General features: G+C 38.1%; 3 protein-coding genes across 4 annotated transcripts; 1 reads left to right on the forward strand and 2 right to left on the reverse strand.

Annotated features, from left to right (window-relative positions):
- Window positions 1-972: 972 nt before the first annotated feature.
- LOC146488846 (cilia- and flagella-associated protein 107-like) lies at window positions 973-5,287 on the reverse strand. Its single transcript, XM_085114281.1, has 4 exons — window positions 5,120-5,287; window positions 3,747-3,857; window positions 2,811-2,991; window positions 973-2,133 (listed from the first exon to the last, which is right to left on the reverse strand). The coding sequence occupies exons 1-4, from the start codon at window positions 5,222-5,224 to the stop codon at window positions 1,823-1,825; spliced, it is 708 nt and encodes a 235-aa protein (XP_084970407.1). The 5' UTR covers window positions 5,225-5,287; the 3' UTR covers window positions 973-1,822.
- A 56-nt stretch (window positions 5,288-5,343) lies between these two features.
- Window positions 5,344-11,373, forward strand: LOC146488847 (elongator complex protein 5-like). Of its 2 annotated transcripts, XM_085114235.1 has the most exons (10): window positions 5,344-5,493; window positions 5,675-5,735; window positions 6,649-6,729; window positions 6,949-6,999; window positions 7,341-7,441; window positions 7,782-7,904; window positions 8,621-8,743; window positions 9,784-9,845; window positions 10,519-10,620; window positions 11,119-11,373. In XM_085114235.1, exons 1-10 carry the CDS (start codon window positions 5,436-5,438, stop codon window positions 11,326-11,328), a joined length of 972 nt encoding a protein of 323 aa, XP_084970361.1. In that variant the 5' UTR covers window positions 5,344-5,435; the 3' UTR covers window positions 11,329-11,373. The 2 variants fall into 2 exon arrangements, with proteins under 2 accessions (XP_084970361.1, XP_084970366.1); XM_085114240.1 differs by lacking the exons at window positions 5,344-5,493; window positions 5,675-5,735 and adding an exon at window positions 5,963-6,208 and having other exon boundaries at window positions 6,654-6,729.
- Window positions 11,374-12,985: 1,612 nt separating this feature from the next.
- Window positions 12,986-14,154, reverse strand: LOC146488848 (beta-1,3-galactosyltransferase 1-like). The gene has a single exon (XM_085112471.1). It carries the CDS (start codon window positions 14,077-14,079, stop codon window positions 13,000-13,002), a length of 1,080 nt encoding a protein of 359 aa, XP_084968597.1. The 5' UTR covers window positions 14,080-14,154; the 3' UTR covers window positions 12,986-12,999.
- Window positions 14,155-18,773: the final 4,619 nt, after the last annotated feature.

Below are 18,773 nucleotides of genomic sequence, written 5' to 3' on the forward strand. Positions count from 1 at the left end.
GCTGTATGTTTACTTACCAAATTGAATGCTGAAGGTATTTTTTAAATACAAAATATAAAATAGGAGTGGAAGTTATTTTAAATTAAAATTCTATTTTAAAATGCAGATAGAATATTTCAGTGGTTGGTCATTTTATAGTCCTTTAATAGAAGATAAGCGAAATGGAAAACTAATAAAAGTTTTCCTTGGAATTTTGATACATGTTGAGAAGACAAGTGACAGATACCCATGCATATGGGTAGAATTTTTAACTCATGATTTTTAAGTGTGATTTTTAAAAAAATCATCAACTGGGTTTAAATCTGGATATAGCTTTTGTCTGTTGTGGTTACTTATAAACAAACCCTAACAATGGAAATTATGCAATTACTGTTTCAAGAGCAATTGCTCTTCAAATTGATCCAGGTTTGCCGGTATGTTAAGAATATTTAGATATTCCTTGTACCTTGTACTCTTCACTGATAATACTCAACTGGTCATCTGGTTGGTGGGGGTGGGGCATGATTTTTTTCACCCTGTCAAAAATCACCAATCAATCTGTTTCTCCTTATATTTACCATCCCTAAGTATAGGATTGAGCATCTTTGGATCCCCAGGGTAGTTAGTTGGGGAGAGATTAAGTAAACTAGGAAAACATCAACAGAGCAAACATTTTCAGATAAGCATGTTCTTGAAAAGTTTTGCCCTGCCAAGTTCATTTGCCCCTTGAAAGGTCAACGTAATTTCCTTGGGGGAGGTGGTTCTTAAAATCCAAAATTTTAGAAGCAAAGTATAAAGCTAAACTGGAATTTCCTTGGGGGAGGGGGAAGTGCAAAACAAATAATTAACCTTCTGTGTGGGGAATAAAGAAATTTTCTGGAACTTCACAATTTGCTTTGTCCTGCCCCAACTAGCTGCCCCTTGGGTCATTTAGGTTGACGGATTGTTGTGTTGAAATCAATTTATCATATTAAAATTGTTCTCACTCCTGTGTTTAAAAAAAAGAAGTGCAATTTTTATTTTTGAAAATATATTACATCAATCTCAATAATGTACATTGTGTGTAGTTTACTTGTGGTGAAATTTTACAACACAGAAACCTTTTGTTATTCTTCTTTAGGAGAACTATTCAATTTATAGTCATGTAACCAAGTCTAGCCAAGGTCATTTCACTGACTAGAATATGTTTCACACTTTTCTTAACAAGATAAAATTGACCATAATTCTAATGTCCTTTACTTCACAGTAACTATGGCTTGAATTGATTCAACAAGTAAATAGAGAAGAATCTTGATAAATTGAACCATTATGGTATACACAAAACTCTTTATGTTTACTTAACAAAAATTTGAGTTGTCAGGCTTATAAAGCCCATTTTACATGTAGCAAAGAAGGGGACTTCGTTTTGAATTAGCAAAGAGTTTTAGTTAACCAACTCAAAGTTACCAAGATTCTTCTTTTAAGTAAAATTGACCTCTATTCTAATGTAAAACAATTTCATTGTAATTTTCACACTGGTTACCAGTTGAGGGAATATAAGCTCTGTTACTCTTGAAGAAATCAATAAGCCTAGTTATTAGTTAACTTGGAATTCTGTTCAAAAATTATTTTTACAAAAGCTGTTCTTCTTGTTCCATCTGTATTGCAGGATAACTGGATTCAGTACATTGTAATTTATCTTTGCAAGAAACTGTCCAATAAAAGGATGATGAGTTTATACAAAATAACTGCTTTGATAGTCTTCTCTTCACAGTTTCATTGTAAAAGGATCCTGGAAAGTGTTGCACAAGGACTGTGGCAAGAAGTCCCTTTGATCAATCAACACCAATAAATATTAATGACCTTAAACTGCTAGAATAGTTGATTGTGGAAAGTCAGGAGGTACGTTATGCGGAACAGCAAGAGTTGGTGGGAATTCAGGTGCAGTGTTGAGCTGCTTTCCTCGTAAATGCAGATCTTTGTTGACACGGTGAGGGTGAAAGTGACATGACAGGCTCTTGGGCGGGGCATAGTGCCGATAAGCAAATGAATCTTTTGGATGACGGTTGTATGACAGATTGTATGTCGACACATGTGTTCCTAGGTTTTCCATGGCTGCCTCTTTCTTCCACTTTTGTTGAAGTTTTTGTAGTAGACCATAGTTTGTGGGATGCCCTGCAAAATAATAGTAATTAACATTCCCTTAGTTAGCTAATTAGTAAACTTAGAGATACAGTATAAAGTGAACAAAATGATCATTTCTCACTACAGTGTATCGATTATTAAAAGAATACAAGTTGGGAAAAGTGGAGCAAGACAATCTTCGTTACATGTACATGCACTTCCTCTTAATGTTCATTGTGGTAGGTCTGATTAAATTGACAATGACATTGACATTGTTTTTCCAAAAGCCTGGTTTTCATAAAGTGATCAACGCTAGCACAAGCAGCAAGATCTTACATTAACTAATACAAGTAAAGACCAACCAACATTAGCAGGAACACAAGAGAGAGAAAAGTACCATATTTTTAAGATCAGCACTTTATGCAAGAAAAAAAAAACTGGTGTGAGAGATAACTGTTCACTTTGTTTGTGACTGTTTAAACCTTCCAGAAAATATCCATATAACACCGCCCCCCTGCCCCCATAACAGAACGAACAAAATTTTCAGAGAGGTGAGCTTTTCAATGGACAAAAATTTTAAAGAAATGTGTGAAGCTAGATTCGAATTTCCATAGGAAAGGGTCTTTATAGAAAAAATATATATTTTCTTGTGGGTGAGGTGGGGAATGTATATTTTCTGAAACTGCATATACTTGTATTAGATCAAGATCAAGCAATGTTCGGCAAACCTTGAATAGGGTAGTCTGATTTCTCAGGTGCCCAGGCCAACTTTTGTCTGTCCCAGCTTCTCAGTGGAGGGAGCTTAGACTCTCCAATTTCACGCTTGTTAAATTGCTGATCATACCATGATATTCTGTTGCCTTCATATGCTTTTTGGTGATGAGAGAAAAGGTACTCCTTTCCTAATCCCTGAAGGAAAAATTTTAATGTACTTATGTATCATTAAAATGCAAATTATACTCACTTTTCATTGGCTTCCTATCTACTCAGTTTACCGTAACTCGTTAATTTTGTACTGTGGGTGTCTATATGACTTCTTTGGCATTAGTCCAGTCCTGTCCCTTCTGCTCTCTACCATGCAAATTACTTTGGTGTTGACTGTGCACAATGTCTTTGGCTGCTTTTCAGTTACTGTACAGCGTTAGCCTATGAACAAGTGTCTATTGTTCTCTAACCTTTTTCTGACACTTATTAGTCCTTGTTATGTACTGTACAGTGTAACCTGACCTACCTGGATGACCCATACTTGGTCTCAAAAAATTAATGGGAAAGCAAAAATGTTATTATGATCCAGCATATAACAGCAAAAGCGAACGATAAAAACCGACATTTCGGAGTGATCATGACTCCATTGTCAAGGAACTATATCTAATAGATCATGCAAATTACATCATTTAAAGCGATCTTGGCGCGAAAAATTAACATAATGATCTGTTACATAGTTCTTTGACAATGGAGTCATGACCACTCCGAAACGTCGGTTTTTTATCATTCGTTTTTGCTGTTACATGCTTGAGCAAATCTCTTTTAATATTATGATCCAAACCCTAAAAATGCCAAGAATATACTTTCAAGACACTTTCTTATTTAACAATTAATGTCCAATTATTATGTAAGGTACTTAAGTCCGCTTAATTACAAAAAATCAATTATTTTTCACTTACATCATGTTTTTCAAGTGCTTTTCTCCTGGTTGTGACATCAGGTAGATATTTTCCATAATTCTTAAAATCCACACGGTGAGTACTGTCAGAAAATGAGTTGCCGCGCTCAAACTAAAAACAAGGGAAAACAGTCGCAAATCAAGTTAAATTGGCACTGTGCATGCATGAGTAAAGCTAGTCCAATTTCAGCCTTCAGGTGACTCAAAAGCTAAGTATGTAGTGTCAGAACCAGTGGTGGAACTGGCAAACATTGTCCTTTTTAACAGGCTAATCTTTCCCGTGAATGTTTGATTTTGTCAGCAGAGTTGATACGATAATTTGGCCACCATAAAGAGATTTCAGTGCCTGCGTTTCAAGTGTTACCTCTCTGCTTTGTCAAAGGGCTAACGCTCGAAATGTTAAAATTACGTTAAATTACCTTATCAACTCTGCTGATAAACCAAACATTCATTTCCACTCCCCACTGAGGCAGCACCACAGTTTCTTTAGAAACTGAATAATCCCTTTATCCATTAATCTTGGCATTGCTGCCTCTTATTAACAAAAGTATAAATAAAATTATTCCCCTAGCACAGAAGGAATATAGTAACAATGTCACAAATACACACAGCATTTTTGCCAGCTATAAGAATACCAGTGTTGATACACTGATCATTAAAGGTGTACGCTGCTAAAAGTTACATTAACTTAATTGAAGCACATTCAGGATTTTTTTTCGAAAACTTCCCGTTGTGGACAAAACAATATTAATGTACTAAAAAATTCCCTTCAAGAATTTCATATTTTTTTGTGTGAAACATATCAGAAATTTCCAATCTTATAAAGCCATCTTCTTTTCTTTGTTTAATTTTAAAGTGTAAGCTTTGATACCATTTTAAATTGATTTCAATATGATTTATAAATGTCTCTTGCAAGTAATCGATCGCCTCTCCGTTACACATTTTAGAGGAAATAGCTGAAAGAGGGAGGCTAGGTTTTGTTGAAAACTCTACGTAGCCAGTGATGACCTAATTTCTAAAGAAACTGTGCTATTTGAAGTTAAAAATAACGTTTGGAGTTTTAATACTTCGGAAGAATTAATTACACTTCTTAACAAAAGACATTTAATCAATAAGCTTACATTTTACGCGTGCTTTTAATTTTCGAGACCCAAAAATCAACAAGCATGTAGGAGCCTTTTTAGGTTAAAAAAAGAAAAATGATGAAAATCTAGCCCTTAATGGTTACTTTCAAAACGATAAACGACAACGCAAGATTCCAGACTACTCATTGCATAGTTTGTTTAGCTTTCACTGTGTTAATAGCCCAGCTGAATAGCCAGACATCGCGTGGAATGTCCACAGAATGTAAGTCAATTGATAATTTTCACTTACCACTCTTCGCTCCTCGTTCCAATTTCCTATCAAAACATCTGTAGCATATCTCTGTTCTATTCTCCAACCCGGAAGATTCCATTTCGCATCAGCATATTCCTCCATCCTTATTCTCGAACAATTAGGACTGTAATGAGAAATTTTTGTTTCGTTCAATGAAAATTGGTTACCATGGACGCCCAGTTGCTAAGCAATGCTTCCGCTGGTCAGTTTGACTGTTTTTCTCTCGACCCAGTTTTGTTTTAATGCGCGGCCAACATGGCGGTCGTCACCGCAGCTGAGTGAAAAGTTTTTCTTCAAACACTCGAGAACTAAAATGCTCCTAGGAGATATTATAAATGGAAAAGAAAAATCGCATCTTATACTCGTCCATGGTAAGTTTTCTATCCCGCTATTCTCCTTAGATTAGGCTTCAATTGAGCATATACCAGTAAAATTAACGTTGAAACATCTGTGAACTATAAAGCTTATAAATTTCGTGAAATTTATCTCTGATGTAGGATGCAAGATCGCAGTACGGGTATAACAAGTGTATGGCTCCTTTTTATTTTGTAGACACAATAAACCAGAATGGCAGACCATTATTGTACTGTTTTGTAAAATCACTTCTTGAAAGGTAAACAAAAATTGAGTGAATTGGAAATAAACCAATTCAAGCTTATTTTTTATCACAAGAGATTACAGGACAGGTACTGCAATACAGGGCTGTCAACCTCACACGTCTTCAAATATGGAGAATATGACTTCCCTGGCTAGCAATAACAAAGTGCCTTACAGAGGCGTCGCATCAAGGCCAAATTCACAGGTCCAGTGGGGGAGGGGTTGGGGGGGGGGGGGGAGGAAAGTAAACAGTACCAGAAACAACACCAAACATTTCAGATTTTCTTGTCAGAAAGTAGACTCTACGACAAACAGCAAATTTCGGCAATTATCCGGGACATTACAGACATAAAACTGGAGACCAGAAGATACGGCTTGAAATCTGGAGATTACAGACATAAATCTGGAGACCGGGAGATACAGTTCAAAATTTGGTGACTCCTGGATTATCCGGGAGAGTTGACAGCCCTGGCAATATGGCATATAAAGGTGCTACAATCTTCCTGGAATTATTGTTGTGTTATCTACTGTTGAATCTAAATCAATACTGTGCAAATTCCCTTTTGAAAAAGATTGCCTTAAAGGTGCTGGCATGAAGAAATATTGCCTTTGAAAACTTCCGCCATTTAAATGAACTGTTGTTATCCAACAATATCCACGAGAGGATTTCTCTCCCAGTGCAAGAATTAAAGTCTAGTCAGGCAGGGGAGTCGGCGTAACATTTCCCTGGCAATTTAAGCACTTCAGTTGCCCTTAGGCTAGCGTAGAACTTTGAAACTCTTTGGGTATGTCTGGCATGAGACATACGTAGAATGCACCCTAGTCTGAGTACACGCAGTAGTGCAACGTCAACATTGACATACCCCGTATCTTTCTACTCCTAATTTTCTGGGTTTATATTTTTTCTAACCAACAGTTTTGTGTTTCAGTGCAGACTTTGTGCATGCCATACTTTGGGATGTGGCCCCCAAACAGTTTATCACTGCATTTGATCCACATTTAAGAGAAAGGTTTGGAGACATAAAATATAGCTAATTTTCTTCACTTCTTCACAAGTTAAACTTGAATGAATCTTGTAATGAATGTATTCATAAAAATACATGTATATACAATGTAGCATGTAAGCTTGGTTTTTTATGTTATTTGGTCTCCACTTTCTAAATTGTCATCAGTAAATAAAACTCAGTGTCTCAATATTGTCATTCTCTTGTTTGATTTTCATTTTAAAGGATTCATTGCTATGATGGTTTCTCAGATCCTTTGGGATGGAATCTTTCAAGGTAATTAGTAAGCTTTTGTGTTTTTATGATGTCATTATCATTGTAGGTCAAGGAGTCACAGGGAAGCAGCAGCTCAGTGCATCACATACACCATTGTCAGTACCTGAATTATTGATGCTTTTGATGTAATGGGGTTTGTACAAGTTGCGGAAAACCTGGAAAGTCAGCAAATTTTGTAATTTCATTTTCCAGGCCTGGAAAGGCATGCAATTTACCGTAATTGTGGGTCATAAAGAGTCAGGAAAATGATGTTTATGGAAAAATATAATGGTGGTAGACCTACGGTACATGTAGAGACACTGCAATGTTTGAGTAAACCGTGATTTCCATCAATTTCACAGAGGTGAATGTCATGGCCAAGTCACTACCATCCATCAGAACTCTAATTTGGCTCAAGTGGTCAGGGGCAATATGGCAAGTTATGTTTCCAAAAACATTTCTGGTGAGAATACAGTGTGTAAACTTCAGTTGAGTGTCCCCAGTTTTTATTATTAATAGAACTTTAATCAATGTTTTAGATCCAACTTTTTGCAGGTTTAAAAAATAAAAACAGTTCTAGGGAAGGGGTTTAGAGTCACCTTAGACCTTCAAAAATTTGAAGTCCTAAAAACTGAACCAGGTTTTTAGCAAGAAATTGAAATTGGGCATCCAAGAGGTATGTCTCCTATAAAACTTTCAAAGGATTAGGTGGATTTTCAATGAATTTTTGTCAAAAGTGGGATACCTTTATTGCTATAACTCTAGTGACAGCCTCAATAGTACAATACATTAACTTTCTCCAGGTGACATGACGAAAGTAGCAATTGTAGTAGATTCCTTGAGCAGACTCTTGCAATGGAAGTCATCACCAGCTGTTTGCACCTTACTGCATCAATTGTATTCCAGCTCAGCAGATATACAAACAGGTATAGCGTAAGTTGTACGTTAAACCTCATCAGTACTCTGTGGCTGTTTATTATGCAATTTATTGTGCATTAAATAAATTTATTTTAAGTTATTTTAGAATAATGGTCTAGGTAATACAGGGTTAGGGTAGTGGTACATGTATGTAAGGCAATCATTGTAAAATTCTGACTATAATAATTATAGTCGGAATTTTAATTATTATAACATATTTTATTTAATATTATGCCCCAGGCTATATTTGTTCAAAGGACGTTTTAGGGTCTTTCCTTTAGGGAAGGCTTGGAGGGAATTTTGAAATTTAAAAATGGGTTTGGCGTGGTAATAAAAACCCAGGATTCCATTGGCATTTATTCCTGAAAGCTTATTGTGCAGTTCCTAGAAAAATCCATACCTACCCCATGGAAGGTCATCAGAAATTTCTAGGGGGAGGGGGGTCTTAGAAGCCAAAATTTTAGAAGCAAAATATGAGGCTAAACTGGAATTTCCTGGGGGGATGGGGGTGCAAAACAAAAACCCTTCTGTTGGGGGGGGGGGGGGTATGGATATTATTTTCTGGAACTGCACATTATCAGTTGCTGATAATAATAAAAAATTAATATTGGTAAATGGAAAATGTCTTCACTTGCCCAAAGTTAATTATAATGATATCATTACAAAAATATTATTACCTTTAATCATTAATTTTCCTGATGCATTATTTTTTTTTTATTATCAGGTTATCAAGTCACTCAGGTTGTTTGCCTGGTGCATTCTGATCTTCATGATGATCAAACATTAAATGCGGTTAACTTTCTGGCTTCTTCCACTCTCTGGCTCACACAGGACACCCAACAAACAGGTGATGGTAAAACAACAACTCAATACAGCCCTCTCAACAGTGTTCTTTCTTAATCAGTGACGTGGCATTCATGAGTAGCAGGCAGGAAAAGCTAAGTCCAGAGAATATGAGAGTGAACTAAGTGGTAAACCATCATCTGTAGGCAGCAAAACTGCCTGTTGCTGGTACATAATTTTTAAGGACGGTGCCTACTAATACCGAAGTATTTTAATGTGGTTTATGACTATGCGGGAAAAGCAGATTTTAGCAAGGGCTATAATTGGAACCCAAAAAGAAAATTGGGGGTAACCACGGATTTTTTGTATCTCTGAAAAATGCAAGGTTACCCCCAATTTTCTTTTGGATACCAAGAGCACTTGCTAAGTTCTGCTTTCTCCACAGTTTTAAACAGTGCAAAAATATCCCTGTATTAGTAGGCATCACCCATAGGAAACCCGAGTATCTCGAGATGCGCAGAACGTATGCGCAGGAACAATAGTAAGTACCATCTTTGAGAGGGCAGTACATGTACAGCTCTTTATCAACCCAAATTTTTAAAAGGTGGCCAATGAAAAGTTGAACGCTTTTTATCAAACAACACTGAATCATGGGTTTGATGGACCCAACAAGGTTCAGAATGATGCAATAAGAGAGAAGAGAGAGGGAAGTGATATAAGTCTATGCGCCCTTTTGTTTTATATTCATTTGGCAACATTAGAGAAGACTTGAGTGGGCCCCTTTTTGAAAAATCCACAGGTAGATATGTATTGGCTAATATTACCACATTTACTGTAGGAACTCAATAGCTGGAATGTTGGTTCCTTTTTTAATTATCTTGAACCAAAACTTAATAGCCATTGTTGGCTTTATTCGCTGATTAGCCAGGGAGTTATGGAATGAACCTTGCATTGACTGTTTATTCTTTTCAATCTCCTATTCTAGTTGAATTTTTTAATGTCTTGTAGTCTGATTCTTTCAGTATTGATTAACCAGTAGTTAAATTAATTTATCAATTTGTTGTTTTCATTTTCTAACAATAATTTTGTCTCACAACATTGCAGATGAACCAGTTACTTGGTGTCGACTTTTACACAAAAGAAAAACTGGAAAAGTAATCAAGAAGGTATGCTGTTTGACTTTCTCAAAGACCATCACTTCTTGGTGTGCTTAACCGTGAAAAAAAAAAGAGATTGTTACCTTGACTGGGGACAAATCTAGTATTGTGCCACTGACAGCTGGCAAAATAATGTAATTTCACTTATAGTACTTATATAGTTTTTGTAAAATAAATCATCTCTTACATTGTGCACGAATCGAAACCTTTGAACTGAATAAAGACAAAATTGTTTCGAATCACATAACTCTTACAATGCGAACACGTTGGCACGTGTTTTAAAAAAGGCATGGACAAATGCATCACAAGACAAGTGCGTGAGAAACTCGGTGGTTTTCTTCTCACGAGAAACTCGGTAATATTCCAAAATTTCCGCTTCAGTGATTTTCGCGAGACGAGATTCTCGTATCGAGAGACGAGAGTCGCTTCTCTTGAGACAAGAATCTCGTCTCGAGAGACACGACTCTCGTCTCACGAGAAACGAGACGAGACTGGTAACTTACTTTTGAGCGGTACTGTACTTATATAGCTTTAATAGTTTTAGGAAGTAGCAAATGTTAGCAAAAAGGAAAATCTACATTCCAAAGTGTATATTAGGTATTTGTAGTTTATGTAATGTTCATGGGGACATTATTGGTATTCTTTTGGTGCTACAACAATGTTCTTGTCCATTTGTAAACAGGTGGAAAGTGTCACCATTAGTGATGATTATGAACTGATGGAACACAAAGAAAAAGACTGGAATGCTTCCTCTTCTGTGAGCCACACTGAACCAGTGAAAGAGGTGAGTCAGTCAATAGAGAACTTTCCATACAGGGAGGCTCTGTCCACAGTTTCATCCCCTTCCCACTCCCCAAACAAACTTGTATCGAAAAGGTATGCACCCCTTTCACATAGTTACATAAAACAGAAAATGATTATATTGTATCTTTTCTTATATCTCAAAGATAAACCAAACTCTATTCCACTTTTTTTTCTTTTTGGTGACAGCAGGCTCAATCTTTTGTGTTGGAGTTTAATGTCAGGTTTTGCTATCCACTTGTTGAGCATTACCTTTTGGATTCAGTCTATTTGACAACCTTTCAAAACACTAAAAAAAAAGTTTTCCATTGAACTGTTTTTCATTCTCAGGACCAAATTTAACTTTATTTAATGAATTTTGTGTAATTTATTAATAAAATTGAATCATCAAATGAAGTGGCTTTTATTTTAGTTATTAGTTAAGTTTATTCAAATTAAATTTCTTATCTTTTAAAATGATTTTGCTGGTGTGCTCTTGTAGGGCGATCCAACACAGAACCTCACATTTAATCTGAAACTGACAGATGATGAACGAAAAGCTCGATCCAACCTAACGCTTCCTTACATGTACCATGAACAGAAGACAAGTGAAGTTACAGTGAACTCTACGGGGGTGGGGAAGGTGTTTTACCAGCCTGATGAAGCTGATGATTTTGATGACGATGATCCTGATGATGATTTAGATATCTGATTTTTTTGGAAATGTAAATCCTGTATTAAAAGAATGTTATATTTATATTGATTGTGCGTGATTTAAACAAGCCATCTGAATCCATCTGGCAGGGAGATACTTGAGGTATCTGACTGCTAACAGGATCTCAAACATGTGAGCAACTATCACACAAAAGGGATCTAAAAGATTGTCCTCGTATTTTCACCACAGGTAGCCCAAGCTCTATGATTTGTGTTGCCCTGTGTGACATAAACACCTGCATCACATAGTTTGAGCATCAAGATGACCATTGTATAATAGTGAAATTATAAGGGTTTGAAAAGGGAACAAAAGTATTGTGTTTGAAGGCAAAATTAGGAACGATTTTTCAATAAAAAATTCTCACCTGAACACCTTTGCAGTTCTTTTTGTGTCCTGTGTGGTTCTTGGGTCAATTTGACAAAATTTTATGGAGTTTCAGTGCCAATGACATCTCTTAAGGACGGTGCCTACTAATACCGAAGTATTTTTGTGCGGTTTATGACTATGCGAGAAAAGCAGATCTTAGCAAGGCCTATTGGAATCCAAAAAGAAAATTGGGGGTAACCACGCATTTTTCAGAGATAATTAAGCAATAATATCTCTAAAAAACGCCAAAATATAAAGCAATGTATGGGATTTTTTCATAAATTGAAGCTTAATTATCTCTGAAAAATGCATGGTTACCCCCAATTTTCTTTTCAGATATCAAAAGCATTTGGTAAGTTCTGCTTTATCCGTATCGTTTTAAACCGCGCAAAAATATTCCTGTGTTAGTAGGCACCACCCATAGGAAACCCGAGTATCTCGCGATGCGCAGAACGTATGCGCAGTAACAATAGTAGGCACCGTCCTTAAGCCATTTCATGGCTGCAACCTCATGAAATCACTTCAAATCAACCCACAAACCACACAGGACACAAAAAGAAGTAGAAAGGAATTCGGATGAGAAATTTTTATTGAAAAATTGTTTCTAATTTGCCTTTAAATACGATACTTTTGTTCCCCATACAAAACATTATAATTTTGCTATAATTTAAGCATGATCATTTTCATGCTCTTGAAAATTGTGATGCTGGTGTTTTTGTCGCAAAGGTAAACGCAAAACGTAGAGCTTGGGCGACCTGTGCTTTTACAGGTGTCCTTAAAGCTTTCTTTCCTGGCCAAATGGTCATTGTTTGGACAATCTGCCCTTATTCCAGCCAACTGAATGCTATTATCTGTATTTTAAAGTATGGCAAAACATAACTAAATAAGTAAAAGCATAGAACAACTGAAACAAAATGAATATGGCTGGGCCTAGCAAGTATCTTTCTCCAAATGTGTAACTTGGGACAACATCTGTTCATAATTACACCCGCTGTTTCAATAGTGTGGAACAACTTGATGCTATGGGCTGCTTCTGAAGGGAACAATGTCTTCACATCTTAGCTGCAGGGGACACATTGACACCCTCCCCCCCCACCCCCCCCCCCCCATTTGTTCCATCTCTTCATGATTGATATTTCTCATACCTTCATACCAAACCTATCTCATACCTGATATTTTAGCCTGTGTACAGCCACCCCCTCCCCTCAGGATTTTTTCTGAGGGGAGGGGTCAGCTGTACACAGGCTACTGATATTTCTCATACCTCAACTCAAGATCACACAACTGACTCTCTTTCTCAATTTATTCTAGCCTCCATTTTCTTCTGTAGACAAATATCACCAGGAGTGTAAAAAGGAAAAATAAAAGAAGCCAAAACTTCATGTGCAGTGATACGCATACAAAAGGGTATATTTTACTATTCAAAACTGTTTGTTTCAGTTGATGAATGTAATACACTTGATCAGGGGTGAGAGAATCGCCGATCCCCATAATTGTCTGAAACTGGCAAGTGCTAATAAAGCCGATGAACCAATGTATGTAGCTTGTTTGAAGAAATTCTTGTATTCTTACTGGCTTAACTCCAAGCTGGTGCGCCAGGAGCCCAACATATGCATCATCAGGGCCTATTCTTTTTATCTCTTTTGATAAATCCACCATCCGAGGAACCAGAGTCCATGACAGCACATACATTGAGCCCTTGCAAAAGGTGGGATAGTAATCCAAGGATAGATCGTCAGGGCTAACATAATGTCGATGCGTTTTATCTCTAACCACAACTCCATTGTAAAGAATGCCTCCATACAGAGAATCCTTGTCACCTTGTGCTTTTAACCACGCAAATAACCTGGGAATATCGATGTAAACATCGTCATCCGTTTTCAAAATATAAGAGCACTTGATTTTCGAAGCCCAGTTAAATGCCATGAGAAGTTTTGTCGTAATATTTCGGTATTCATCCTTGTAATCACCAATAAGCAAGTCGCCATGTTCGTTGTGTTCCGCAGTTACAGCACGATTCATTTCATGATTTTGTGGTTTTCCCATCATGAACACGACTTTCCACTTAAGATCGATGGGTATATGAGCTCCATTAACGTTTCCCCATGTCCTGCGTAGCATTTTCCTCCTCTCCGCGTTTTCTTGTTTATTCGGAGAAGATGAAACAATCACTAATAAGAACACATTTTGTTGGAAGCGATCTTGAGGTTCGATCATCGGCGAGATGATGGGCAAAGTCTTCCCATGATTTCTCAGATCGATTCGTTCGTTCTTTGGTGAAAAATGATTCCAAAAACTTTTGATGAAAAATAAAAATACTACTATTCCTACAAAGCAGAACGAAAGTCGTTGATACTTTTTAAAACGGCGAGTTAATGCCATTCTTTACGGCCAACTCGTGTATATATCAAGCAGCCTGTGGCTACGTAAGGCGGGCGCCAGCGACATGACGGCTCACAGTCAAGTCAGGCGTAAATTTGGACAGGAGTCAACTGGACTGGACTAGACTTGAAAGTTATGGATTGTAAAATAACAAAATGTGTAGTTTGACGTAAGATTTTGCATTTCGGAACATTGTACGATATAGTGTCTGTGCATGAGAAGACAAGATGAGAAGAAATTTGAATTGCATTAGTTATAATTAATTAACTAAAGATACCTGCGGATAAACTGATAATGACGGAATCCAATTCGGTCTGTAATCTGATACGAAAAAAAGGCAAAACAAAAGCGATTAAGGATACAATTTTTGTTTATGTGTATACGAAAAGGGTACCATCAAGGGTAAAAGGAAGGCGGTTGACTCTCGGGGCGGAATCTCTCATCGAATTTGACACTGTAACCCTGACCCCCTCCCCCCAACCCGTCCAAGCCCTCTCCCCCCGGAGTGTTCCACTGTTATATAGTAGTATCACGGCGTTTTCACAGACCCCATTTACCTTTTATTAGATTGAATTTCCCTCGAATTCGGACTCCAACACGAGCCTCGCTAATCAATATCTGGCAACTATTAAAGTATGCATATAAATATTCTCACGCTGACATGCCGGAATTTAGACATTTCGCGAGAATCTCATATGAAAGGGGTGGGGACGCTCGTCGGAAGTTTTAAATTAAACCACTAAAGGAGACCAATCTGTGCATGGCCCAAACTTTTTTGACCCCCTAAAAGAGACCATTTTAGAACACAGACAAATAAAAAATACATTAACTTTTCGCGTGCAACCCTAAACGAGACCTTCACGGCCAAATATAATGGCGTTTTACCCTGAACACCCTAGGAGACCAAAATCCGAAATTTACACCCCTATCAATCAATCAATCAATCAATCAATCAATCAATCAATCAATCAATCAATCAATCAATCAATCAATCTTTACAAAACTGAATGCAAGGCTGGCACTACGGCAAAGGGCAGATTTATTAGTGGCCAATATTTCGACTAATAGAATTAGTCTTCCTCAGGGCCAGAGTCGAAATATTGGCCACTAATAAATCTGCCCTTTGCCGTAGTGCCAGCCTTGCATTCAGTTTTGTATTTTCACGTTCAAGTGACGCCTGACACGAGGTCTTTCACAAGAGAGATCCGGCAAAATTACCAACAAGTTTAATTCCCGCGTTGTGTGGACCTCTGCATTCAAAAGTTTTCTGATCAATCTTTATTTGTACTCACTCTTGCTCAAAAATAAAATTACAACAAAGAAAATATTAAAAAATAATTGGAGTGCTGGCTGCCTGGAATAACCATAAGGGCTAGCGGAGCCAGGCAGCCAACGAGCGAGACAAGACGATGAGCATCCCCGCCCCTTTCAAATGAGAGGCCCCCCGGGCTCCAACCTCGTTCCCAGGGTCTCTCCTCTTCACGTCCCTGGGACGTGAAGTGGAGAGACCCTGGGAACGAGGTTGCCCGGGCTCCTGGTAAAGATGTACTGTTTATACAGTCACATTCTGCTGTAGGTCTGGACCAAGAGCAGTGGTACGGACTTTGCCGAATGCACGCAGTTACTCCAGTTTCGCCTTCATTCTTTTTCTCCCCCCCCCCCCCCCCCGCCCCTTTACAACAGAATGTGGTTTCATTCTTGTTTTCAAACTATGTTCGGGAGAAATCTGGGCACATGATTATCCGATTACATAACATGTCGACATCTATTACGTAAGTCTAAAATAACAGAGGGCGGGCAGGTGCCTTACTCACGTGTACGGACTGTCGGAACTCATTACAATCACCTGCCATACCAGAGATTGATCAATTTGGCAATTATAAAGTTTGCGGTGTCAAATGAGCAAAATCAGTTGAAAAAAAGATGACCAGAATCTTTGATTCATGAACTACATTGCTGGAATTGCAGTTCGTGCACGTGACGTGCTGTTTGTCTCTTGAAATTTCGAAACGCAGGATTTGGCTTTTTACTTATCACTTTTGGAGAGCCAATGAAATTAGCCGACGGTATGAAGTAAATCATGAAAAAGATCAACATTACTTTTTTCTCTGGAACATGTTACATGAACCTCGATCCAGTTTTCAACAAAGAAAACAGGAAAAAGTACTGTACAAATAAGAATTAAGTTAAGCCCGACAAAGTAAACAAACAAACTCGAACAGAAGAACTCGCTTATTGGAATACCTTGGTGCTCAAACAGTCGAATGGTCCTTAATTAACTGATGAGCTTAAATCTGTCCAGTTTGAGCCTTGCAGAGTCTTAGCAAGGATCGTTATCTAGGCTATCGACAAAACTGAATGGGCAAACACGATGAAGAAGACCAATAATTTGTCTATTGCTCTGCTCAGCAAGAACCCCGCTGAGGAGAAATCGCTATGCAAAAAGTTGGACGAAATCGATAAGATGAAACATAAGATTCTTCGAGAATCAGCGGAAAAAATGACCAACTTCGCCATCCAGCATTTGTACATTGCGAAATACTACGATGCAAAAAACGGAGAGCAGTGCCGTCCGCGGCTGAAAAGCGCGCAAAGCAGTGTTTGTTCCTTGCCACGTCTGACTGGCGAGCGAAAACAACAGTCGTCCCACGTGTACAAGGAAAGTACTTCCTTGCCGAAGAATTTCGGACGAAGCGATTGCGCAACTGCACGGCCGAACTATCACCGGAGCTTGTCGGACAAGGTACTTATCCTCTCTGAAGAAAATTTAAGTGACGAGAAAGAAAGCGTCGCATCAGCTAGAGCTTCCAAACCAAAGAGAGGCCGCAGCAAATCTGAAAATGCGCCTCCAAAGAGTTTAACGCTGGATGGGAGCGCCAAGCCAGTGAGACCTGCAGGAATCTTCCATGCTTGGGCTGAGAAAGAAGAAGAAGGTAACCGCTCCAAGGCTAGCAACAGCGATCCAGCGGGCAAGCCAAAGTATTCTAGAAGCCTTTCACTGTGTTCCGCGTCCTCGAAGCTAGCGCTTTTCCAGCCACAAGAGAGGAAATTGCTAACACAAGATATAGACGAAGGCAGCGAAAAAGTCAGAGAAGGTACTGATGCTGGGAAATGGAGTGGAATTCATAACGAGGGAGATACAGGAAGAAGGCGCTTGCAAAGAAGGGTCACTGTAGCCGGTGAGGCACCCACTATCACAAGGGAATTTTGTCGGTGGCAAAAAACAGTCAAACTGGTCAAGGATTTGCCAAAAAGCGAACAAGCCGAAATCTTCCGTGGAGCCTGCTTCTTCAGGATGCCGTTGCCATCTCGCAGTGTACCGCCTCACAAACCCGACAAGGCGCCTATTGAGCGACAAAGGAAGGTGTCTACGGTTAGAGAACCGTGCAGGCACGAACTTTCACCAGCCACACTCACAGGCTGTTTCAACCCTATTTATTAGCAAGAACGGTGCAAAGAACTCAGTGGTATAAAGACTTCAGTTTGATCGTTTACTTTATGTGCGTGTTTAGTTGTTTAGCTTCCCTTCGTTTACTTTATATGTGCGTGTTCAGTTGTTTAGCTTCCCTTGATTAATTATTCTGATGAACATTGTTGAATATTGTAATTATAGTCATTAGTAACGTTGTCAAAAATTCGAACACGAAGGAAAGCCTATCACGATAGTTATGCTGCCAAAACAAATGCATGTTTCTGAAACCTAGCAGTGAGTTTTCTGTTGCCTGGCAACACGTTGAATCAAACTCCACTTGAAAAACCGGTTTGGTCGACGGCGGTAAACCACGCTCACGGAAGCTGGAAATTTGTAGAAAGTTCGGATCGTTTTCCAGGCTCGGTGAAAGTTTAACAGATGAGTTAGTGTAAAATATGGTGTCAATAATTAATTAATTCATCGAGTTTTTAAAAGAACCTAAGTGTTTAAGTGCACAAAAAGTAAAGTCATTTCCGTAAACTAATTCATACGCCTCTGACAACCTTAAATTAAACTTTACTAAGAATAGTTACTCAGTTTTTCTTTAAACAAGTGATACTTTTATGATTTAATGTAAATGAGAATGAATCTTGAAGAATCTTTAAAGTAGAGCAAAAGAAAAGAGAGGACTTCAACCTTTTCTGAGAATAGTATACTGTAGATACATATATTTATAAGTCAACTCAGCCTGGAGATACATAATGAAGTACGCCGCATATATGACGTGACTTGAGGGACCGTTCATTTTTTATGAGCATGGGGGGGCTGGTGGGATTTGGTTAATTGCCACTACGAAACTGTATGACCCCCCCCTAGCATGCAATTTTTTTCCACATGGCCCCCCCCCTAGCAGAACTATTTTTTTCTGATGACCCCCCCCCCCCTTCCGCCCAATCAGAAACAAATCATACTCCTAACTTTAACAAAACGCTTATGTACTGTTTATATCAAAGATAAACGTAATTGTTACTGTGATTTCTTTACAGTACTATTAACAAGTAACCGTTCTCTACTTAGGTAAAGATTTCTCTTGTTTAAAAAAACGTTTTATAGATAGCAACACGTTTACGGCAACGACAAACCCTAAATTTCCATTTAGATTCTCAAAGAAACTATAAAAATTAATCAAGCAAATGGTTAACGTGAAATTACTCCCCTTCGAGTAGAAACAATTAATACACGTACGGATCTGACTAACAAAATACGGATCGAAGCATACCAA

The sequence above is a fragment of the Pavona decussata genome, unplaced genomic scaffold (genome assembly GCF_977016875.1).
Source record: "Pavona decussata unplaced genomic scaffold, jaPavDecu1.1 SCAFFOLD_8, whole genome shotgun sequence".
Taxonomy (NCBI): domain Eukaryota; kingdom Metazoa; phylum Cnidaria; class Anthozoa; order Scleractinia; family Agariciidae; genus Pavona; species Pavona decussata.

What these genes read in the sequence shown, in the direction of transcription:
- LOC146488848 (XM_085112471.1), bottom strand. Translation starts at nt 14,079, where the DNA reads ATGGCATTAACTCGCCGTTTTAAAAAGTATCAACGACTTTCGTTCTGC.
- LOC146488847 (XM_085114235.1), top strand. Translation starts at nt 5,436, where the DNA reads ATGCTCCTAGGAGATATTATAAATGGAAAAGAAAAATCGCATCTTATA. An exon ending in TTGGGATGGAATCTTTCAAG is followed by an intron (nt 7,000 to 7,340) that starts GTAATTAGTAAG and finishes TCAATTTCACAG; the next exon opens with AGGTGAATGTCATGGCCAAG. An exon ending in ACAGGACACCCAACAAACAG is followed by an intron (nt 8,744 to 9,783) that starts GTGATGGTAAAA and finishes ACAACATTGCAG; the next exon opens with ATGAACCAGTTACTTGGTGT.
- LOC146488846 (XM_085114281.1), bottom strand. Translation starts at nt 5,224, where the DNA reads ATGGAGGAATATGCTGATGCGAAATGGAATCTTCCGGGTTGGAGAATA. An exon ending in GGAACGAGGAGCGAAGAGTG is followed by an intron (nt 3,858 to 5,119) that starts GTAAGTGAAAAT and finishes CCTTGTTTTTAG; the next exon opens with TTTGAGCGCGGCAACTCATT. An exon ending in ATCAGACTACCCTATTCAAG is followed by an intron (nt 2,134 to 2,810) that starts GTTTGCCGAACA and finishes ATTATTTTGCAG; the next exon opens with GGCATCCCACAAACTATGGT.